Source organism: Poecile atricapillus, chromosome Z, assembly GCF_030490865.1.
Source record: "Poecile atricapillus isolate bPoeAtr1 chromosome Z, bPoeAtr1.hap1, whole genome shotgun sequence".
Lineage (NCBI taxonomy): Eukaryota > Metazoa > Chordata > Aves > Passeriformes > Paridae > Poecile > Poecile atricapillus.
Window position 1 is genome coordinate 123,503,237 of NC_081289.1, and position 25,502 is coordinate 123,528,738.

General features: G+C 42.8%; 1 protein-coding gene across 2 annotated transcripts in view; it reads right to left on the reverse strand.

Annotated features, from left to right (window-relative positions):
• Positions 1-24,376, reverse strand: part of SERINC5 (serine incorporator 5) — a 41,261-nt gene extending 16,885 nt beyond the window's left edge. Inside the window, exons 1-5 of one of the 2 annotated variants that reach the window (XM_058864879.1) lie at positions 24,207-24,376; positions 11,562-11,729; positions 5,219-5,397; positions 4,828-4,910; positions 1,842-1,935 (exon numbers count right to left, since the gene is read on the reverse strand). In XM_058864879.1, coding sequence (XP_058720862.1) covers positions 1,842-1,935; positions 4,828-4,910; positions 5,219-5,397; positions 11,562-11,729; positions 24,207-24,233 — 551 coding nt within the window. In that variant the 5' untranslated portion in view covers positions 24,234-24,376. Of the gene's footprint in view, positions 1-1,841; positions 1,936-4,827; positions 4,911-5,218; positions 5,398-5,792; positions 5,878-11,561; positions 11,730-24,206 lie in introns of those variants that run through there. The other variant, XM_058864880.1, reaches the window with a different exon arrangement.
• Between the last annotated feature and the right edge of the window lie 1,126 nt (positions 24,377-25,502).

Below are 25,502 nucleotides of genomic sequence, written 5' to 3' on the forward strand. Positions count from 1 at the left end.
TTTCTGTTACATATTAAGTTCTGCACCTTTAAGACTGGCTCTGAGAGTGAAGGGGGGAAGAAGAAGCCACAGTTTGTGTTGAGGAAAAACATCACTCCCCCACATCCTGCTCCTGGACTGTGGTGTCTGCAGCACGGACAGACAGCAGGACAGAGCTTCTCTTATACAATTAGTTAGTTTCAGCTAGCTGAGGAGTTCACCGGACATTTTTCCTTTTTTCTTGGATCTGTTCAGACCTGCTCTGGACTGAACACCCAGCCAAACCCCGGGAGCTCACACCTGTGGCTCACAGGGGCCTGGGCCTCGGCACTTTCCAGCGCCGGAGGGACTGATAAGAGACTGAGTGAGCTGAGCTACACCAAATGAAAAGGACTTTTCTTCCTTGATTTGCCATTTCATCAAACAACAAGAGGTTTTATTGTTTAATATTATTCAATTTCTGTTAAATAAACAGGTTTTTTCCACTTCTCTCCAAGGAAATTTTTTTTCCCCAAAGCAGTTGAAGGGAGGGGCCATTTGAATTTTTCTTTTCTGGGGGAACCCTATTTGGAGGTTCTCTCCCAAATTTGCCCTGAACTAGGACAAGGGGTTTCCTCAGCAGGAACTCCAAGTGTCCCAGGCTGGGTTAGTGGTGCTCTCCACACAATGAAACCAGAGGTTTATTGCTTGGCACTCTTCTGCTCCTTGTACTACCTTGATATTTTTACTACTCTTCACTCAAAAAGCCTCCTTTTCATCTGGGTTTAAACACCTGTCTCCCTCAGCTAGAGTGGTCCATCTTGTTTTCCTTCCTTCACTTTCCAAACATCTCTTACAAAGCCCACCAGGGTTTAAAAGGAGCAACTAAAGCAGTTGTTTTGAAGCAATGGTCTGTTTTGTAGGTGGAAAGTCTTTTCAGTGAATTTCTTTTTTCTGTTGTTTTGTGGAAATGGGACTTATTTTAACAAAGTATCTAATGTAAAGAGAACTAAAGTTATATGCTGGTGCTGGAAGTCTTTCATCCACAAAAAATGTTACATTAATTAGCACTAAAAATATCTGTGGTATAAGGAGTTCTCACCTCTTCCTCCTTGAAACAGGAATTTAACAAGGCCGAAGGTTTGCTAAAACTCTTTCTTAGCAGGTGGTATTTTAATTAGAACAAGAGAGAACTGCAAGAGTTTGTAAAGGAGGAAATGTGAGGCAGCAAGGGTGGAGGTGGAGGCAGGAGAATACACGTGGGAGGACAACTTAAATATTTTAATTTGATGAGAGGCAAGGGACTAGGACAGTAATAGAAAATATTTGAATACTTGAACAAAAAATTAAGTCAATGCCCAAATAGTGTATATCCAGGTTGATAATGGAATCTTGCATATTTAGATGACAAGAAAGAAGTTGAACACAAGTTAGCAGTCCTTAATTTGAGAAAAAGAATTGATATGCATTAAGCTGACATAGAAAAAGCAGGATTTATCAGTTCACAACACTGCACACAGCTTAACTGTTACATTTTGCAAATCCAGTTTTGTTCTCTTGCACTACTCTACTTAGCAGATACATTTTCATATAAAATAACTTAAAGTAAGAAATTTTTGCACCCCAAGACACTACTACTTAATGTAAGTCAAGAAGTTCAGGTTAAGAATAAATCAGCAGAGTAGGAGTGAGCAATGAGGAAACATTTCTGCTGGGGAAGGAGAAAGCAGATGAAGCAAATATGAACAGCTCTGAATACTGACATTCAAGTGGCTTCTTCCAAAAATTACATCCGAGATACTTTTATATTCTTTGTTATGAGGAAAGTATTGGTCATGAGTCCACCAGAATTTTAAGCAAATAACTACTTGCCCAACACATACCAATTTTTATTCCACTTGTGGGCGAACTCAACCAGCAGGATGAGCTGAATGGCAATGAAAAGGAACCCTCCTGTTGCTCCTACATAGCGCCAGGCTGCAAGGCAGAGAGGCAGAAAATAGGTCAAACGCCTTTCCCTGGAGATAAAATGGATTTATTGTCTATTCAGTGAAGCTGTTAATGTGGTTTGAATAACTCAAGCTCACAAATGTAGCAGGAGATGAGAGATTTCAGATGAAAGGCCAACTCAGTTAACTCAAGATTAGCACCCTGATGAATTCAGCCTGCAACCTGCTACACTTTCCATACAATCTTGTTAGGACTGCTTCTGAGTTCCTCTAACCTAGAAAATTTTTGTGGAGACTATGACTTACTATATTCAGACAGAAAATACTGAAACCTCTATTTGTGACTGGCAGGAGGGAGGTGGTGTAAATGCGTTCCACAGGAATCTAAACCCTGAAATTGCAAGGTACTGGAACCCAATCATTACTAAAAAGGGCAATTTCTTCTCCAGATTCCAGCACCACAGAAAAACAAAGGTGGGGTTTATCAATTTACAAGTGCTGTTCTGAGCCACTCCCAAGGAACACTTAGTATTCACTGACTGGTTTTAAGACAGGTTATTTGACTGTTGACCTACATAAATGGAATTTTGGTAGTTGCTTGGATGTTTTGGACAACAGATTTCTTACATGCAACATCAGAAGCATCTGAGGAAATACAGATACCTATTTTAATTTTTAGCTGTACATACAGCTTTTGTGCTGCTCTGCAGTACACAGCCTACAAATCACTCCAGGTGTGCAGCTTATTTCAGTGAAGCAAAGACCAAGGAAGTGCATCAGCCAAATTCAGCCATATTCTTCCACTGTGCCTTCCTTTTGAAAAAAGCATTTGTAAATTAATCAGAAGAACATAACAGTCAGGGCTCACCTCCATTAGCAGTTGATGTAGAGATTATTTTATTTTTTTTCTTCCTCTATCATAAGTTCACTATTTAAAAGCGAGCAAAATTATCATTATCTGGTTTGCTAAATGTATTGTATACACCTCTGTTCTTCAAAAATACAAAACAAAAAAATAGATGAAGTTTTTCCACAGAAAAGTAGATAAAAATAGGCAGGATACAAAGTGGCATGTGCACTTGGGACAGGGAGAGTTGGAAGTCAGACCACCAACGGAATGAATAATGAAACAGACAGACTCCCATGGTCTCCCTCTGCCACGGTATACTGCAGGACATTTATGGATCAATCACAGATAAGGTCAGCATAGCCAGTGTGGGTTTTACGCTACAACCCACAGACACCAACTGCTTGCCCATTATCTTCCTCCTCCATGATTAACAAACTACTTGGGAAACATGGCAAGAGATTTTCTTTTTCAAGGAAAAAAAAAGAAAAAAAAAAGGAAAAGGAAAAAAAAAGGAAAAAAAAAACAACAGTTGGGAGAAAAAAAACCCAAAACCAACCAACCAACTAACCGACAGCCTAAGTTTCTTGAAAGGAGGGGAGAACACCCCACAAACACACTATACCCAAACCATCTGCAAATCTCAAATTCAGGGGTAGACTAGAGGTCAGCTTAACAATAGTTGCAGAACACAGCTTTGGAGTGAAAAGTCATGAGCTAGTTTGGGGAAGAAAGCTTGTTACGCTCATCTCCAGACTACATTAGACTGCTGTTGAGAATCAGAACAAAAAACTCTGTTTCTTCTTTTCTGCAAACACATGAGTTCCTAAAGATGTTTCACCAGGAAAAGGGTCACTTGCAAAGATGACAGGCCCACTCACGAGTACAAGGCATTGTACTGCTACATCTAACCCAAACTAAATGGGTCCCAAGGATAAACACATACAGCAATCCCACAACCTCACAGAGATGGCAGATGGGACTCAAACTGAGCAGGACCAAACAGACAGTAAGAGCAAGAAGCTGAATTATACCTGTCAGTGGTTAATTTGTAGTGGTTTTTACTTTAGTTTCCCAGAGTACTGTGCTCATAGTCTGTCCACTCTATTCTCTCCCCCATGCTACCCCTTCCTCCTGCCCTTTTAAACATCCTGGCTAAAGCAGAAGAGTGTTGAAAACAAGGTAACCAAGCAAGTCCTGGTGGAAGCAGGCAGCATACACAACTGCTCCTTTGCTTTACTGATCCCATCCCTCTTCACCTGTCCAGACCCAACAGCTTACGGGCTTACATCCTGTAAAATGAACTTATTGCAATGGTAAGAGAACAAACTTGGTATCACCAGGATTTTTCCTCCTAGCCCGCAAGACTCTTGTGATACACTTCCCTCCCATCTGGCACTTCAGTACTGGGCTAGTAGCAGCGTGCCTGTGCTGTGCCAGTATTCTTTCCAAAACTGGAAATGCTTCTGACGTGGCATCCTCAGCAGAGCACACATACCAGGGCCCAAGAACTCTAATTTTACCTTACTGCATGTATGCCCCCAACCTGCAAATTAACAACATCACCAATTCTTTTGGGGCACTGCAAGTTTCCAGGCAGCAAACACCAGTGCCCAGCAGGTTACTGTGCCTCCTGGAGCACTGACACTCCACTGTGCTGCACGATGCTACAGCTACCTGCACAAGTCAAACTAATACTCAGCTCTGTCATCTTCAGTGAACAATTCCTTCTGCACCATTGTAATTCCATATTTCCAATATAATTGTAATTCCAATTCTTAAAGAATTGGCAAGAATTCTTAAAGAATTGCTGCAGTGGTATTGTTACCTACCACTTTGGCCTGCTCTTGGTCAGAAAAAAACATGCTGTTTCCTGCACATTCACATGAAAACCATGTAGTTTGCACACAAAGCATTCCCTCCAAGCAGCTCCAAATACTATTTTTGCATCTGGTCTGTAAAGGCTTTACTTGAAGAAACAAGGCAATATCCATGGTGATCAGACCTCCTGCATTTCTAACCACTCATGAGATGGTAGAGAATGAAGCAGCATAACAAAACAAGAGGACATACCATTGAGAAAAGTGTCCTGATCAGGAATGAAGAAGGCTCCTGAGCACATTGCTGCCAGAACTATAAGTTTAATAAGCCAGAATCTGTATGAGAGGAAAAAAACAACAAAAAAAAAACCATCTGGTTGTAATAGGAATTTTGAGATTTTCAACTTTAATACCACAATAAATCTCTATTTAAAGCATAGCAAGAAAAAAAACCACATCCTTTGATGACTGATTACCACTTTACTTAGTTTTCACTTGGCCACATTATTACTGACAGTAAGAGCGAGGTAAAGTTTCTTGGTTTTTCAGGGTTTTTTTCTGCCTAGTACTACACCCACATGGAAAGTTCACGTCACAAACTTGTAAAGAGATGTGAAAATTAGGCAATCAAACAAAAAACTCACCCATTATGAATGTATGCTCGGCAGCTTTTGCTGTTGTTAATTTTGATGGTAAACAAGAAGAATAAAAAGAAGAAACAGGCCATCCCAAAACAGACTTTGTACACTGCAGAGTACCCCACCAACTTCTCACACATCTCACCCGCCTGAATACCCTTGCACATCTGCGTGTAGAAGGGAATCTGAAAAGCAGAACACATTATATATAAGCTGTTAGAAAGGACACGAAGCACACAAAACCAAGCATGTCTAAGTCTGTGGACCACTGACTTTTCACTGGCTTCATTTAATACCTTTGACCCTTTGACTTTTGACACCCCTTCACCTGGATTTCAGGGTTCAGCGGATATAACAAATCAAAAACAAAAGGGACTTCCAGAACCTTCATTCAACCCTCTACAGATCCCTTGGGGTACAAATCCAGCTTATTTCAGCACTCCTAGTTCATGCCATTCCTGCCCATTACTGCTTTACTGCTTATTCCCTCATCCTGGGGAACCTTCTCCTTTCTCCCCTTCCCATGCTGTACAGCAAAAGACTCTGATTGCTTCAGTAATTCAGCTTAAATGAGACATACCAGGGGCTTGTGCTGCCCTGGCTGGAAATGCAGACACCCAACTGTCACAGGGGCAGCAGCCACCCTCCTCCCCATCACAGCTTCTGAAAGGCAGTTGTGCCAGTTGACCTGATTTTATTTTAAATTAACAGAGAGGTGGAATAACCCTGCCTTTCTTGACTCATTAAATATTTGCCTTTGAGGCCTTTCCCCACAAAGGGGAAAAGAAACAGCTCCACATTTTGGATTCACCACATGAACATGATACTGGGTGTTCAAAAAAACAGGTCTATGTGGCCAGGACCCGCTGCTGTGAGGCGCCTCTGTGTAGACATCCACCCCTCACAGCCAGAGAAACATTTAGCTGCGCAGAAACACAGGAATTAGAAAACCACTGTCCATTTCAAAGGAAAAAAGGGCCTCTGTATGCTTACAGCCTTCAGCTGAGGCTGGCAAGACCAGTTGAACAACATTATTAAACCCTCTGGAGCTGACTGCTGCTATCCACACAGGTGACTGGAGGATAGAGAAGCCAACATGGAGCAGGACACAACATGCACAAATCAACAGCTATGGCAAAGGACACCCCTTCATTCAGCAAGCAGGTCCGTGCACAAAGCTGTAACAATGAAAGAATGAGAGGGCCTGGGTGCTAGTCATCAGCCAGCCAGGTAGAAAGTCCTCTGAGATGCAGGAAACAAGTGATTAAAAAGTAAACTGCCAGCTTCCAGCCACCAGGCTCTGAAAGCCTACCTCTCTCAGCAGGATATGCAACTTCTATCAATGTTCCATGAACCCAAACTAGCCAGGAGCTCAACAACTCTCCTAGCAGTTCCTCAAAAAGAGGAGCCCACAGCAACACTGTGTTGCTGAGCTAAGGGTAGCAAACCTAACTACAACATGGAGCTGATGCTCAGTGGGCTAGAACCAGCCGAGGAGATGAAAACATCTCAGCACAGCTGTGTGGTGTTATGAGAACGGATCCAAGCTGGGCCACTCCAAGTTGCTCTTTCAGCAGTAACTCGGAGATTAGTAGCCACTGCATAAAGAAGCTGGACATTAAACAAGTAGCTGCAGCTACCTTGCATCCAAGAGTTTTTGGAAAGCTCCTTAGAAATTGTCTGGAGCATTAGCAACACTTTTCCCAGGTCTTGGAAAGCAATGAAATGGGCAAACATGCCAGCATTCAAAATGAGCAAATGGATTGACTGGAATAATTGAGAACTATCAAGGCCACAGTGATGCCACAGCAAGCCAAGGGGCCACAACAATGCCAGAGAAATCAACTGGGCTATCAATTAATGCTTTTGTGTTCTTTGCTTGTAATAACCATCAATCAGGAAAGGTTAGAAAATGGAACTAAAAATATTGAACTAAAAATATTTCTGGAAAAAAATACTTGTTTGACATAGATGATAGCACTCACCAAGGAGACAGATTCAGAACAAAACACAACAAAACAAAAATATCACAAAACTTGATTAACTGACTAGCTAATTAGAAACAGATCTCTGGGTAACCATAAATAGGCACCTTCTTTAATTGCACAGGTTTCTACAGAGATCTTGATGGGATTTTTGAACCTATACATTCTTTCCACCTGTAAATATTAACTTCATTACAGGTGTGGCTGAGAGAAAATAGATGGATTAACAAGAGCAATAGCTCAGTTTTCCCTACATAAGCAACAAAGAGTTTAGCCACCAATGTAGTATTCACCACACTATGCAGTACAAAGTGATGGCCACAGAAACAGTCCCATGGGACTGAATGCTCTTTTAGGAGACCCATGGTCCTGAAGGAACAAAACAAAAAAGGAAAAAAATAATAAAATCAAACTCTTTGAGAGTTTAACAGATAAACACACAAGCACAGTGCTGGGGACAATAGGACTGGTATAATTAAAAGGGCTAGGTTTTGTGAAAGTATAGTCTATTGCTGGGAACAATTTATCAAGGCTTATGTGACTTCACTGACAGACAAAAAAGACTGATGTTTGTTTTCAATCTGTATCTCTCAAACGTGTTCAGCTGCTGAGAATGCTGCCCACCCTATGTGCTTTACCATGTGAGCCATTTGCTGGGTATATCTGACAGCTGTTAAGCCACATATCAGTTATTTGCCAAGATACAGTGAAATAGCCACTTTCCTACCTTTAAGAGCAGCAGAAGCTAAATTCTTTCCCCTCCGAGCAGAAGACAAAGCATTCTTGTTGCAGAAACTCAGTATCCGCTCCAATAATACAAACGCCCCAGCTGCTGTGCAAGCAATGATGTTATCACAGCAAAGCTGGCAATTTCCCAGCACACACTGAAGCCCTCAGAAATGGTCAACATCTGAGCAGCATCTACAGAACGGGGATGCCCTGACCTTGCTCCCCTCTCACTGCAAGCACACAGAACCATCTCGGTGCAAGTAGCCTGGCCACCCCCGGGGGGGGTCTGCCAGCACCCAAATGTGTGAGCACAGGAGCACAGCACAGCACACAGCATGGGGAGCAGGAAGGAAGAAGTGTGTAGAAACAGCCCTGGGGGATCCTACTTTCACCTGGATGTCCTCATCCAAGAAGGGAGAATATAGCAGGCAAACTTTGTTATGGAAGCAGAGGAAGCATGAAAGAAAATCCATGTAGAGGGGCAAGCAAGGGCAAAAAACCCCATGTAAAATTACCTGTCTTGGACAGCTGAGAAATTTAATAAAAAACCAAGGAACAATCAGACCAGAACACATCATCATGAATCTATGGCTAAACTTTTATCAAAATATCCAATGGGCATCTGCACTAAGAACCCTTATTTTTGGTTGCATATTTGGGGTTTGAACATATAACTATGCAGTTATGGGCCAAGATATAAATCTAGCTGGGGAAATAAGCCTGAAAGTATGTTTTGCTAGAACACACGACCACTTTGTACTGAAATGCTTTCACACAACTGAACTGAGTTTTATTGGTGTTTGTTTTCCTGAAAATATCTTTCTTATTTTTCTTTTCATTAATTAAGTAGGACGTGAGAATTTTCAGACTGAAACCACTAGTTTTGAAAGAGCTCTAAGATAAAAATCTAACATAAAAAATTTAACTTAAAAAAAAGGTCTCTCAAAACATTGTTTTGAGAGACCAAACAATTATTTCCTTTTTCTTCTCTCAATTATCCTTTCAAAGCCTGTGAAATGCAAGTTTTTGCTTCAACAGAACACACATGAGTAAAGATGCATCTGTTTTTTAAAAAAAACAGTGTAACAGGAAAAAATAAATAATATATGAATCAAGGTATAGAAGCATAATATGGAGTGTAACTCTATATTGGTCTTTTCTGTATTTCTGTCCCGATCACTGGGTTCACAAGTCTTGATTGATGAATACCCAATCTTTTGCCTTGTTATGGAACACTGCTCTTTCAAAATCTATTTCACATTTTACTACTCAAAATTTTCCTGCAAATAACCATCAACTTCTTCCCTGTTCCTCCACTGCCTCTTGCTTCTTTCCCTGGAGATCTACTACCATAGATAAAACTTGGGAACTTACAGCAAAACAACCAAAGAGAAAAAAACACATCTCACTGACAAAAGAGAGATTCCTTCCATGTAAGATCAGCACGAGTATTTGAACTCTACACTGGTAAAGGAGACACATGGTTCCTTGCCAAGACTACAGCTCTAAAAAGGACTACATTACAATTTGAAATTCTTTACCTAAATGCACAAATTTTAAAAACGAATCATCTGATTAAAATTAATCAAAATCTGTCTTCTCTCAAAAAAAAGGGAGTGTGAGGTCCCAAAAATATCATGCGAAGTATTTGCTTACAGTTTGGCTTCAGGAGCTGGGAGTGTTCTATGGCCCAGCCAAAAGCAAAGGAATCAGTAAGTGCACAGCATTTTCAAAACACAGCTCATCACTGAGAAGCTGAGACTGTTTAGTCTGAGTAAGTATTTTCAAGGTGCAGTCTATTAAAATTGTGCTGAATCAGCTTCAGGGATCTTTCAACTTTTAACAGCCCTGAACATAATTATTAAATTAGAAAGCAGATAAAGAAAGCCTACTTTCAGATGGTCCATTTCCCATTCAAGGACATCAAATGCTCTAAACTAAGAGAGTGATTATCTTTCCACTTCAAACTAACAGCTACTCTTTGTGCCATTTCTTCCCACACTGAGCTTTCAAGACTATGAGCTGGAAAAGAAATTTGGCAATAGTGAAAAGCATGTTATTGAAGGCTTCTTGAATCACTTTCCTGTTGGATAAAGAGTATTTTTTGTTAGGGATACAAGCTGCATTAAAACCACACTACTGATGGAAAAGAACTTTATGAAATTTGGATATGAACACATAATTTGTCTCCCACACACTTAAGTTCCTTGGGTTATTCACTTTATTGCCAAGCTAAGCATCTAGTAAGTCAAAGTAATTCCTGGCAAGCGATTTCAGCACGCACATGCTGAACAGTTTTTAAGTCACAGCTCACAGGCAAGCTTCATGTCTGTACTGGGTGCTCCTACAGGCTGCTCATCAACTTCTGGTGGCCTAGGACAACTCATGCAAAATGCTATTAAATGGAAAAAAAAATAGGATAGAACATACAAAGAAGGTACAACGGGAAGAAAGAAAGATCACAGGCAGCAGAGCACAGATGCCCTCAAATTAGCCTGCTATAAACCTGCTGGTTTATCTGCATTGTAGGAAGGGGGTGCTGCCACCAGCTTCTGCATCTGGGATGCTCTAGAGGGAAGTGTTTCAGAGATGACCAAAAGCCAAGTGCAGAACATAACCAGGGCAGTTGTTCAGCAACTGGTTCAACAAGGAGAGAGGCCTCACTGTGCAACCCCACTCTCTGGGAGAGGAGCACAAAACAACAGGATGCTCACACTGATGGAAGCTTTTTGAACCTCCACAACAAGCACATACACAACCCCAAAGCAAGCCAAATGATGCATTCAGTGCAGAACCTCCATTTTTAAGAATTCAGCAATGCAGCCCTTGCTCTCTCCAGTTAAAAGCAGAGCTTTATTATTGTAGTTTGTAGTGGGTGAGAGAGTGGATTTGTGCTACTTGGGTGGCTTATGAAGCCAAACCAAATATGTGGCACAACAGGACCAGTGTGTGAGCACAAGCAGGCTGGTGAGCATTTAGCTTAGGAAAGTTATATTAAAACTCTGAAGGAAACTTCATTTTAAATCTAGCTCTAGCCACAGCTCCTTTCATGCTTTTGAAGCTCTCTAATTAAAAAGACAATTAGAGATGAACAGTATTTGCTGTGGTTAAAGACCATGTGAACACAATGACTCAACACACTCTGAAGAAAACCCCTTGTAAAGGCTCTTCAGCATTGTGCTTTGCATCAGGAAGGCAGAATTAAAATTGCAACACTTGAAGAGTTATTTTCTAATTTGCTGCTTCTGCTGCTAAACAAGCTTTCAGAGACAAATTCAAGGTTAGACTGAATTGATTTGTTCTACTAGAACAAGTTCCTTAACACTTCTCCCTCTTGTGACACCGCCTGCACAGCAAGCCTGGGCTGGGTTCACTGCAGCAGATTTCTGCACCAGAGAGGAAGGATGCTAGGCCTTGGCTCTTCCTGTCGTGAAACATACTCAGTGGGTGACAGGAAGACGCTGAGCATGGAAAAATCAAGAGACTGAGCATGGAAAATCATCCCATCCGGGTTTAGAAGTGGATGGGTGGAGGAAACTGACTGCCTCCTCTGACGGAGCACCCCTGTACACAGAGCTGTAGAAGGAGCCCCATCTTCTTCCAGGGGCAGCAGTGACCCTATCTCTGCTACTTACGTGAGTTTTCATTTCGTTAGCTACTGTTGTAGACATCATGACACAGCAGATGATGGTCACCAGGATGAAGTAAAGTGCGTACATGAAGCGGGTGCTGGTTGACTGTTTTATCTTGGGGCAGCATTTGCAGCACAAGGAACAAGCAGCAGTACCACAGCAGCAGGCCAACTGAAAAGTAAGACAAAAAAACACAAGTCAAAATTCCCACCGAAACCCTCCATCTTAAGGTTTCTATTGCAAAAGTTAGGGAAGCTGGGAGGCTTCCTGCAAGACCGAATCCAGAATTTCCCAAGTCCTCTCCTCCCAGCTGAGCAGCATGTAAGTAGAAACAGACTGTCTTTTATAACAAAAGTCACTAGTTTTAAGCACATCAGTGTCTAGCTTCCCCACATTTGCACATTTGAGGGACAGATTTCCCTGTGTAGTTTTAGTTTTCTACCAACAAATGGATAAAATCCATGGAACATAGCAAAACCCATGTAATTATACGAATTGAATAATAAATATTAGGTACTATTCAACATGGAAAAAGGTGCTGAATAATCCCAAAAGGGATCTAGATTGAGGTTCATAATTTTCTTGCTGTCAACATTATTACTGGTTTTCTAAGAACCTGGATTCACCTTCCCTGCCTTCTAATTTTAAGAAAGTAATCTATAAAATACAAAGGTAAGCCTTACTTATATACATAAGGCAGCACTGTCCATGGCCAGGCCTTTACTTGCAATAGGCAGCAGATCCATATGGTTCCTGTCTGTGCTTAACCCACCAGCCATGAGGAGGGATTTTTGGACATCAGCAGGCAGCCAGGAGCAGAGAGCCACTCTCCCAGGTCTCATTGCTTCCAATCCAGAGTAACCTCAGCCCCCTACACTCCCATTTTCCAGGGGCTCTCTGAGGCTCAGGCATGGTGTGCTGTCAGACCCTGGCACTCAGCACACCAAGGCTGCTTCTTACAGGTGTTTCCTCAGCGTTTGGAGGGGCCACAGGAACATTCAGAGAACCTTCTGCTTTCAGCAAGTCGTACAAGGTGGATGCTTGCCAAAAGGTTGAAAATCCACAAGTGCCAGATTTGAGTCTTCCAGGCAAACTTCATAGGTTTTATGTGTCTTCAGGCACCCAAGCATCATGCACTGTTTTCCTCCCAGGACACCTTCTCTTCCAGCATCAGTGTCTGACCAAGGGGAGGGGGTTTCATCTGTTTGCAGACACAGATATCTAACTCCTCAGAATCTCACAACCAGACTGGTTGTTCAAAGAGCCTCAAATAATTTTGAAGACATCTCTTTTATCACTTTATCACTTCCTTGCTATGACTATCTCTGCAACGTTCAAGGTCATACTTCTGGCCTTCATCCCCCAGGAAGGGGCTGGCAGACAGGCCCTTTCTCAACAGCAGCTCTTCAGTCACAGAAGACATAAAATGGGGACAGTCCAACCCAGCCCCCATGCAGCTCTTCTCTCACTTTACCACTGGGTCTCGTGCCAGAGGAGACGGGGCCTCAAAGCATGCAGCTGCTAAAACAGCTGCTACTGCAAAACAGAAATCCTCCCAAAACACAGAGCTCCAGATATGGGGAATAACCAGAATGGGCTCACGTTGGCACCTCTGCTGGAAATTAAAAATACTATATGCAAAAACATATCATGCAAGTATACTTTCAAAATAGAAGGCTCTAGTGGCTGAATGGCAATTCTATGTTTTATAGTTAGTGAAATTACATTACTTTTTAGAGCATCAACAAAAGTCCAGGAAATAAGGAAGCTACAGCAAGGTAATTCAATAGGATAACATTTCAAAACAAATTCATACCAGAAATGTGTAATTCACCCACTTCAGAATTGCAACAACAACAAAAAAAATTAAGACTAAAGGTCCTTTCAACATGAAAGGATTTGGTATCAACCCAATCCAAAGTATCCACAATGAAGAAATGAACTGTTCGCCTTAGCATAACGTTAATAACTACAGTACAGAAGTAAAAAGGTATGCAGCTTTGGCATTTGTAAGGAGAAAAACATTTTCCTACACCAGGTGCTAGAGAATTCTGCCAGTAAAATCTCATCTACATCCAGCAACGCCTGCTATTCTACTCCTGGGTCCCTGGAGCTCCTACTTAAAGGAACAAATGCTTAAACAGAATATGCAAGTCATTTATGTACTTTTCCACATTACTTAGACTTTAATGATAGTTTCTAATAGTGAGCACCAACCCTATAAATAGGAAATATTTGTGAAAAATACCAGTATTTCCATCTTTTTCCGGATTCACCTCTTCAAGCACTCTGAATAGCCGTGGAAACCATAGAAAGTTGGTTAGAGTATTCAGCCGCAGCCCCAAATTTGGTGGTTTGGGGTTTTTTTGCAAGGTTGTTTTTTTTACTTTCTTTCTTTTTTTAACTGTACCTCTAACATTCCAGAGCATGCCTCAATGAATTAGGTGTTATCCAAAAATAAATGAGAACAGTCTCTGTCCCAAAGACTAAGATGCTGGCCACAACCTACTGACCCAGGAGGTTTCAAAGATAACATCTGTGGGTGACAAGACTTCAAAGCCCACATATACATGGAGCTCTCTGTTAAGTTTTGGTCAATGTGCAGCTAAGTTACACAGATACTACTCTGATGCCACATCCTTTACTGCAGGCATGGTCCATCTCATTTCTCCTCCTCCTTTTGACTCCAGCAATGGTCTGCACAGGGGCTCAAAACCCACTGCAAACCAGCAACAAATTTTTGTCACGTCATAAAAAGAAGACTGAGAAGAAAAGTAATGTCAAAAATCTTTTACACATTTAGCTTATCATTAAAAGTTCCTTCAAATGGGGAGTTTTTAGGACAGAGACAACCCAAACAACAATGAAGGTCTGTGACCACTGCCAGCAGGCAGGCCCTGTATGCACAGAGTTCCTTCAGAGTCTCTGGCCACCCCAAGCCCAGGTTCTCCAAGAGCCAGAATAATGGTACCTGAAAGCCACGCTGCTCTACCAGAAGCTTGTCATCCTGCAGCAGTCCTCCTCAATCCAAAGGCTCCCAAGTCAGGCAGCAGCCAGCCCGGCTCTCTTTCTAGCTTTACATCCCTCACCAGGGTGAACACCACAGTCTGACAACAATTACAAACCCTGGAAAAGTATTTATGCTTTCCACAAACACCACCAGCCAGCTCCCTCACACTAGCCCACCACAACACCACAGTGCAGACCAGCCACCTGCTTTGCTCAGCACTACTCTTTCAGAGCTCACAGAGTACAGTGCCAACATGCCCGAGACTCCAGAATCTCTAAGCCTAATATACCTGAAAACGGACTGCACCAGGATTGGAACTGCCTGGATGATGGCTGACTTGACTGGGTTCACAACAGCAGCTGTGGAGAGCTGTGTAGGAAACATTTCTGTCGAAATATACTTGAAGCGCAGTTTCACAGACATTGCTTCTGGTAGCCAGGCTGGCTTAACAGCTCCAGCCTAGACCCAGCCTTTTTGCCAATGACACCAGAGTTGTGGGTATGATCCCCATATATCCTGCTAAGAGCTGGACTCAATTATCTTTGCGGGTCTCTTCCAACTGAGACAAATCTGTGACTCCTCTGTCAGCCACTCACTCACTCCTACCCCTGCTCCAGCACCACATGAGCCCTGACAGCTCTTTCTTCTCCTGAGGGTGACCAAATAAAGCAGCCTAGTAAAATTACCTTCAACAGCAGCAACAGTTCTACCACTTCACCTGAGGGCACAGTGCCCGGCCAGGAGCGGAAAGCAGAGGTGAATGTTTTGCTGTCCTATGTGCCTTCTCCCTCTGTGAGCAGATGTTTCCAGTGGTGCTTTCCTACCACCTCATTCGAGTGCTGTACATGCCTGTCAGTGCAAGGAACAGTAATTTTGACATTCACCCAGTAAAGAGCAGAAGTAAGCAGACAGGTAACCACCCTCATTTGTGCAAACCACTTTTCCAAGCACAGGCAGGCCCAGACATACTGAACAGTCCCATCCTACAACAGCCTGGGGAGCACCTATGGCTAGCAAGAGCTAGACAGGCTAACAAAACAGGGTAAAAGCGGGCTTACCAACTTGAGCAAAACTATCAGTTCTCTACAATAAATACTCCACCAAAACACACTTAACATCTGACACACACTCAAGTCTTGATTTTTGCAAGCTGTGATGCAATCTGATAAATCAGTGGAATGGGCTATGAGAGTAATGTTAAGCACATGTAGTTGTTTACAGACAAGACTAAGAAGTAAGAGAACCTATCTTGCCTGCTGCTTTTATAGAGACAGTGAGATTTTAAGAACGAATTTTCCACATACGTTTCCAAAAAGATCTCAAAGGCTTTAGAAAATATTTTGTGTTGTCATTAAAGTGAAGAGTTTCAGGATCACTGCCCAAAATAGCCTATGGTATTTTTAAATTATACAAACCATAGGCAAGTATCAAGCTTATCACAACAAAGAATTTCCTTCTGGGAGACCTCAGCAGAAATGCTAAAAATCAAAGGGGATAAGAGCACAATGGGCTAAAAAGCCTGCATTCTTTAATGAAATGAAGCCTTAGCAGCTTTTAATTTCTTCCTTCCTATGTGACAGCCTGGTGAGAGCGTCAGGGGAGAATGCGTGCCTTCCAGCTTGTCCACCCGAGCACAGGAATGTGCCTTGCTGAAGCTTCTTTTCATGGGGGCCTAGAGCAGCTTAGCTTTTCATGCACTGCTTGATTACTTGACTACCAGCATTATCTGGGCCATAAGATTTGCAGATAATGCAGTCACTGAGCTGTTAACAGCAGCTCTATCAAAAACATCCAAACATCTACTCTCACAGCTACAGGCAGCATCCAAGCAAACTGGACAGGCAAAGCAGCCAGCCTTGCATGAAAAAGATCCTGAAGTGGCTACATACCTGCCCTTGCTTGGATTTTTGGTTTCTAGAATCTAGAAGATCTAGAAGAAATACAGAAATATTTTCTTAGTTCGTGAAAACAAGAGATGTCTGATAACAGGTGTCCTGAGTGTCAGGAGCTGGTCTCAGACTATTATTGAAAACCTAGTGCTGTTTTGCATATGCATTTTCCAAAAGCTTCTTCAACGAGTCACATGATTACACAGCTGTTTGTCCCTTGGAAGTAACTAAACTCACCAAAAAGAAGGTTTTATTTTGTCCTTTGTCTGACTTAACTGGCTTTCCACTGCTTGTTATTTAATATTCAGACTCACCATGTGACTTAAGCCAAGAGGCTTTGTGAACCAACATACCAGTTAATCAACTGATGACCTATTTGGAGGAGCACATTTCACACTGTGCAAAACTGGAAGAGACTTCAGAGAACACTCACTCCAGCCCAGATGCTGCCCGAGCCATGCTTTCTGGTGAGGGTTTCCTGCCCTCAGCCACCACGGGGCAGAACTGCCATGCAGCACACCAAGCAGCTTGAGACCTAGGCAAGAAAGCTACACTGAGTTAAACCATGGGTGCCAGGCACCGGCAGAGCTGAAGTTAAGCCAGACTGAAGGTGATCAGCTTCTGTCTCTCTGCACAAACGGTACTAAGCGGTGACTCAGCTCAGCATTAGAAAATAAGATCACTGCAAAATATCTATATTCAAGTCTGCTCAACTGCTCTTCTCCTGATGATTTTGGAAAAAACAAGGCAATTGTTTAGCCTGACTTGAGCCTCACACTGTATCATATCATCCATCTCCTCTACTGAGCTATTTTCCATCAGCAGAGACCATCTGGATTCAACAGCAGTATAGGGAAGACTCTTCATCCCTGTGGTTACTTGAATCTGACACCAAAAAGAGAGAAAAAAAAAAAAGCCTTCTAATTTGTCTGCTACAGTTCCCCAGGCACTGGTTCCTGGTAAGGCTTTCTTCACTAGCTCAGACAGCCTTTTAATTTCCTGGTCTTTTCTCCCTGCTCATCAAAGCAGGAAACCAAAACATTTATTCTCAGTCTCATTTGATGGCTTTAAGACTTCTCCTCCCAGCACCTAAGTTGTTCAGGGTCTTTTTTCCTGAAAAAAAAAGGAAATTTTTCCAGTCCCTCCTACAAAATCATGGTAGTCCAACTGCAAACAGTCCAGCAAGTGACTTGACTCCTCTCTCCAGCATATAGCCAGAAAGGGGGTAGGACTCAGCCTTCCAGCACTCCGCACACAAGGTGGGCAACCAGCTACATGGCCATAATTAAAAAGTTGTATTTTATTTACAGTCATGTCATGCCACCCGGGTTACATCTGCTTCAACAGTTGTTTCCGCTCCATCAGTCCTTTCATCCACCTGTGAGCTTCTGGGAGCAATTTCAAATATCCTCTCAAGTCACTGAGGAAAACAGACCTGAATCTGAAGCTTTTTTGCATTGATCCCTTGACATTCCTCACTGACAGCAACCTCTACTGGGTGGCAGGCTCAGATGTCCTTTCCTACAATTTCATATTTCACAGTTTTCTCATCTGCATGTAGTTTAAGTTCATGCTGCAGCCACTTCTCAAACTTTCACAACAGAGGAGATAATAACTGAGCAACTGAAAGATGAAAGAGAAGTCAGCAGTGGCAAAGTCTCACAGCTGGAGCCATCACTTCATACAGAGAGCAGATTTTTCTCCAGGTTAGCTCTGGTGCTCAAGACCAGGACTCTAGAGGTAGGATGGCACATGGTATAATGCGGTATAACATCAGGTACAGAGAACAAAATGCAGGGCAGTAACTGCCTAAGTCCATGTAGCACTGGAGTGAAGAAGCAGTTAAAATTAAATTTTCACATGCATTGTCTTAAAAGCACGTAGCTGGAACAGCTGCTTTGCTTTTGAATGAACAGACAGCTTTGAGCTGTTCCACAAACATGCTGTGTCTTTAAAAGATGGTTTCAGTACTAAGTCCAAGAGGACTTTAGGATGAGGAGTCAAAAAAAAAAAAGACATTAGCACTTTGTACAAGAATTGACAAAAGCCAATAAACTGGTACAAAGCCTTGACTCTTTCTCATCCCTGCATATTAAAAAAAAAACCAACAAGCTACTTGTTCAAAGCATTGCTAAAGATGCTCCAGTTTACATCAACATCCCAACATTCACACACTTTTCCAGGTATGTTTAAAGTGCAGCCTGCACCACATCCTGACATTGCTTCTTGATGAGCATTTTTAAATATAATGCCTATATCCTGCTGATAGAGAAGTATTCCTGAACCACTGTTTTGCCAGTGATTGTAATAAGCCAAGAGAAAAATCCATGAGAGAGGTCTTTTCAGAAAACATGAAGAGTAGTTCTTGTTAGAGATTACAGGTTGAAATATTTTGGATCTGTGCTACTGGACAGAAGGAAGAGCAAAATTTTACATTTTCAGACTGTTAACATTTATATGTTTAAATAGTTGTGCACACATTATCTTTAATTGCTGGAAGATCCAATGACCAAACTGCAAACACTAGTTCCTGCGCAGCTGCTGCTAATTAAAATGATGATGAGATGGCTGGTGCATAGGTCTCCCTTCAAAACGGGTACAGAGCAACCTCTCCCCACATGCCATCACAGGCACACCCCACAGACCCCACAGCTCTGGCTGGCTCAGCCCCTCACTGCCTCTCGCTGTAACATGCTGATGCTGAAGCTTATAGATGACTTGAACAAGGCAGCAGGTCAAATCCCATCAACAGAATGGTCACTTGCAGCCTAAATATCCTGGATGCCAGGCATTTTAAATGCTAAGACCTCCTAGGGCCTGCACAGTTGAGAAAAAAATGGAAGCACCATTGACTGGGGTCCTCAAGAGAGACACAGGAAGCAATGTAAGGTCCAAGCACATTTTCACATGGCTAGCTTGAGAAGAGAATGTAACCTCAGCATGTGTTTAGGATGGCAGCAGCCACTACCTCAAATGAGACCTTCAGCTTCTATCATAGTCACAGCTCAGGCCTTCATCCCTGAACTAAGTATGTCTTGTACCCACAACTGTGAGTGTTCCCATTGCAATGAAAGTCCCACTAATGGGAAAAAGGTATCTTAGAACAACCACTTGCAAGAATTAAAATAAAACCAGGAGTAGTATTTAGATCCTTCAGCAGAAAAATACTCCCTTGTCCTTAAAAGTGAAGGCCCTACTCTTATACTGCCTTCAGTCCACAGGTCTAGAGCTATGGGTATTCAAAGGTTTTCAAATTTAAACCCACAATACAACCAACTCATGGGATGCAAGAGAAAACGTCTTAAAAAGTAGGAAGCAATTGGAAATCAGGCAGGAATGAGAAAGACTGTCTTCTCCCTCTCATGCGGTGACAGGGAAAGGATCCTAACCTAGAAATGCAACATGAAATGATACAACACTTACAGGATCTCCCCATCTTTTGGTCATTTTTCCTTCCCTTTTTGATCACTTTTGAATGCAACAGTAAATTTCATCCCTCTTTAGCAGGCAGATGGAACCTCAAAGACAAGTTTTTAAAGTTTCCTTGAAAATAGGCAAAAAGTTTTAGGGGAGAAAAAATGATCTCTCAACCCTAAGCAAGGAAAAGGTTGTAATGCACCTTCATATTTACTGGAATGGGAATCAGTAAGAGACACCAACCTCAATGGACAAAGCTGCAGGAAATCAAGACTCTGCTAATTCAATTTTTCAGGAAACCATTTATTTAAAGCAAAAACTCCATATTTCTGCAAACAGGGAATATAGTTCTTCACCAGTCTTTTTTCCTAATATATTGGATTACACTACAATATTCTACGACTGACCTCAGACAGCTAGTTTCCCCTTCTATCACAATTAATAATAGCAGTAGCAGAGGTGTGGAAATACCTGCAGCTAAATGCTTAGGTCAAACACACTAAACAAACCCCTCTCGCCTAGGAAGGCTATTTGCAGAACAAGAGATGGTATTTTTGGGAGCACCCCACAGAGTGAAGCCAGGAGCACCACCAGGACCATCACTCAGCACTGTGGTACCTCACACTACACATACGTCCTGCAGTGCTCCTGTGACCTCAGAGGATACAAATCTGGATGAGGGTGACAGAACCACCACGTAATGAAAAGAGAAGACTATGGGGACAGGACTGCAAGCCCCCTTCTCAACCTGCAGGTGCAAACAGGCAGCGCCAGAGAGGCAGGCAGTCCCGGAGCGCACAGGGATCTCCCTCCCTTACCCAAAAGCTATGAGTCACAGAAGCCATAAGATGGGCCAAAGTCAACACGAAAAATATAGCAGAGCTGGTTTTACCCCTCTTTTTTCTTTAAAAAAAAACAACAAACCAAACCATCAGAATTAGAATTTTGGGTAGAAATTGAAAACCCGATACTCTAATTTGCAGCACATCTTGTATTTACTACATGATATGATTTCTAAGTGCTATTAAGCACATCTCTCAGGATTTAACAAACCTACAAAAAGAGCTTCATAAATTTTAATAGCTACCAGTTCTAACTGAAAAATCCATCTTCTTGAACAACCCAGCTACAACATACTGCCCACCAAAAATGAATGTTAACAATCAAAATTACATTTATTTAACTCTGGAAAAAACATATTCATTCTAATAAAGATTTTCCGCAACAGCTGCTTTCTTTAACCATGATCTCAACTTTATTCTCTTGAGAATCACTACTGAAGAAAAGCCAAATATAAAATCCTGTTTCCTGTCAATTTAAGCAGAGTTTTTGTGTCATCAAAAGCATTGTGGAGGCCCAAGCCAAACTGTATCCTCACTGCATTCTCAAAATAGGTCTATCAATAAGACACAAGCAATAGAAGAAACATTTAGCAAGCTTGGAAACCTAAATATCCCAATTTTCTTCAAAGCAAAGTCGTACATTGCCCAATAAAAAACAACTGCAAAAATTAAAGTTTATAAATGGCCAAGTTCCTTCAAAGAGAGTTTTCAGGGGCTAGTTGGCAAGGATGCGAGTCACACAGTAATGTCCATTAAGATAATTTTAAATAATTTTGCAAATGCAGAATCAGCATAACCAAAGTATACTGAAGTCTGGCAGCTTGCCACTAGATGCTATAACAACAGGAATCTGGGCTGGAAAACCTGAATGCATTCATTCTGACAGGCACCATCAACTAGACATTTAACACGGTTTGACTCAAAAGAAGTACCAATCACTCATCATCTATTTCACACCAGGAAAAGTTTCTGGAGTGAAGATGAATTATCATGTTAACTCACAATATAATTTTGATACCAGGTGCAGACAAGCAGCAATTACACACAAATGACAATTGCCCTTACATAGCTCAGAAAGACAATACTGAAGTTCTCAGTCAGTTCTAGGAAAGCAGACCTACAGACAGAGGCACATAAGATATAAACAAGGAAAAAATTCTTGCCACAAGTAATCCTCATGCTGCAGGATATCAAGCACATCAAACCACGATATTTTTTTAAAAAATCAGGGACCTAACATGAGAGTTGTTTTGTATAACTCTTGCAAAAGTTTCATCTTTCCTCAGGCACTTAATCTCTCTGGACACAGGGTTAACTTCATCTTCAGGAAAAAACTGAAGGAGAGACCAAATTCCTTTTTGATTTTCCAGCTTGATTAACAGTACCCACAAAATGCCTGAGGAAGCTTAGATGAGACCGAATTAAGAACTTCTATCCCTTTTGTTGTCTTCTGTATTAATCATGTTATACAAACTTGCCCTCATCAAGGTTAGAATAAATCAAGTAAAAAAGGCAAAGACTGTTTTTCATTTTAAAAATGTGACACTGCAATGCTATTGAAACATGGTTTAAGCTGTTTATTATCTTAGCCTATTAAAAGGTTATCCACACTACGTTTCCTGTGTAACTCCAGCAATATGTCATATTTACCATAGGTAAGTCTTACATCAACCGTAGTGCTTGAGCCAGCAGAATAAAGCTCCCCAGGGATTTCTGGCATTATAACTACATCCACCTTAGGGCTTTCACTTCATCTTCAACAACACTAAGGAGTTCAGTTTATTTACAGACTCCAAAGTGAGACATCAGTGTCAATGAAACACATTAGTACCAGGGATTACTACATGGGGTAGGCAGAGAGGCTTTAAGAAAGTCTCAAAGGTTAGTTACGCTAAAGCCATGCCATTCACCACTGAGCATCACAACAGTTTCATCCTCTTGGTAATTTAAGTTACTTCTCCAGGAGCTACACCAAAAAAAGAGCACAATGAAAATGCAGAAAGCCACAAACCACTGTAGTAACAGCACCTACTAACTACACTTGGTTGAGCTGCTCCACGACTTGTTTCACACGCTGCCGAAATGATTACGAAGCGGCAGTCAGGGAGGCCCCTGCATTAAGAACATTAGCAAGTGTGGTTACTGCTGTCCCCACTGTCCACAGGTCTGCGTGCAGAGGACCAGGGCAGCTCCCAGAGAGCAAGCAAGTGGATGCACGCTCAGTTATCCTCCTGTCCCAATGAAGATTGAAAGAAACACAAAGAAAAGACCAAATCCAGCCCAGGATTTCAAACTACAGGAATAACATAAGACTTTTCCCAGGAGGTTCACGAAAGAGCAAGACAATAACCAGATTCTAAGGGTGGGCAGAGTGAGCAAAAGAAAAGAAGTATCTACAGAATTAGGACCATAAGGTGTTTAAATATGTAAAACAGGAGTAAGGTTGCTGGCTAGTCTGTTGCAGACAGAAGTAGTAATAGGTTTCTACTGCAGAAACAGAGATTTGTGAAAAAACCCACAAAATAAAGTGTCTGCAGATGTCTAACATGACACCAGAGAGACAACTATTAGGAACAGGAGTCTTCCCTTCAGTGCAGCCAAAGAGGAGATCTATAAAGGGCCTCAATACTACCTATCTCCTCCAAGTCACGATCCTTCATCTATGGAATTTATTTAAATAGGAAGACAGGTGCACCATGGTAAGATGAGGAGTACCGAATACCCGCTCCATGGATACTGAACAGTGCTAAGTCCTGCACTTAGCCCCCCCTCATCACTTGTTCTCATCTCTCACTTCCTCTTCAGCACCTGAACATGCCGAAATCTTCCACAAGCCGAATTCAAAGGAGCTTGTAGAAAGGTCTGTCTGAAGACAGACAGGCAGCCAGTGGATATGGGATTAGTTAAGACCATTCCAATTCTTATACCATGTGGTCTCATCTCCCCACCACCTGCAGCCAGTGGCTACTACTGAACCGCCTCTCGTAGCTCTGAAGGATCCGCTGCCCTTTTGGGAATTGCTCCGTGCCGTGCAGGGCTTTGGGAAGGCCTCTCTCCATGTCGGCACCTCCACCCGCAGCATGCGGACAGCAGGTGAGCCTCCCGCCTGTCCGCACGCACCTCGGGGACAGCCTCCCTCCCGAAACACCAGGGAATCCACCCAAGAAACTGGCAGGAACACCACTGTGGGCACTTGGAGAGCCCGGACAGGCACCCCCGCTCGCTGCGAGGGCTGCTTTTCCTCCACCGCGCCGATGGCGGGGGAGCCCGGCGCGCAGCCCGGCCCGGAGCCCGCCGAGCCGCGGGGCAGCGCAGGCACGGCGCGCCGGCATCTGCCCAGCCCGGCCTCCGCTCCCGGGGACAGCGCCCACCGCCCCGGCCCGCCGGCCGCTCCCCGGGACCTCGCTCCTCGCCGCGGAGCCCCCGGGCGGGCCCCCAGCGCCGTGCCCGGGAACCTCCGCCCGCACACCTGCCGCGCTCCCGACCCTACCTGGCCGGCGCAACAGCGAGCGGACATGCTGGACGAGCGGGCCGGCGAGGCTCTCTCGCTGCTCCCGCATGCAGCAACGCGCAGGGCTAGGATATCCCGGGATGGGCAGGGCTGGGATGTCCTGGGATGGGCAGGGCAGCGCGGGCGGAGCGGCACCGCCTCTGCCCGGCTGCCGGCCCGGCCCGGCCCCGCCGCCCGGCTTCCGCTGTCGTCAGCCCGCGTGTGAGCGGCGCTACCTCGCTCCCCGAGTCAGCGGGGATATACGGGCGGTGGGTCCGAGCGGGGCCATCCTAGGCTGTCCTGCTCGCAAGGGCACCTACCTGCTAATATACTATTAAAACACCTGGTTTTGAGTCGCTGGAATCTAATAAATTCAGTGAATAGGGCATTTAACCATGCGGATCTTACGGGGCTGAGCATCAAATTGAAGTTTAAAGCTGTAGCGCACCAACCCCGGTGCAAAATGCTTTGCCGCATCGCACGGCAGGCACACAAGCCCGTTCATGTGTGGAAATGCCGTGTTTGTTCCAAGGACAGCTTTAAGGCCGTGCTTTCCTAACAGGAGCTGAGTCCTTCCCTCAGTGTTTCCGAAATAAATTCTCCAGCCTCAGTCGCTAAAAGTCATGCGCAGTACTAGGCAGAATTTCTCAGCTTCCCATGTGACAACAGGAACTTGCAAAGCCAAATTCAGATCTGATAGGCGTCGTCATAACAGATGAATGTATCTTTACAAACACACTGCGTGAATCTGCTTGTAGATAAGGGCAGATTTGTAGATAAGGAAATAACGAGAGAACACATTAATTTTATTAAGCTTTACTAATTGACACAAACTGCTACTCAGCCAAGGTCGTGCTAAACTGAACTTTGTGAAGAACAAAGACTTACTAGAGTTACGAATATAACTCTAAAATATATATCTCTGCCCAGGGCGGACTTAAAGCTAATTTTAATGATCACGTATGTTGTACAGTGTTATAGATACATTTTACATTGTTGGCTTTTCGCAAATATTAAAAAGAATGTTATGCGTATGAGAAATTTTGTTGTATTAATATAGTCTTCTTTATTTCTGTTATTGATGAAATTTAGAAATAGTAGTATAATACATATATGTTAGGCTATGGCATAGTATTAAAATAAAAACTGCTTTTGTTTGTATAACCCAAAGACTGAGGAAAAAATAGCTAGAGAACTCCTGCATTTGTAAACTGTCTTATCCAGATGAAGACAGCAGTGACCAGAATTCTGGGGGAGGAATTTATTGCATTCCTGGTATCAGAGAATGTAAATCTC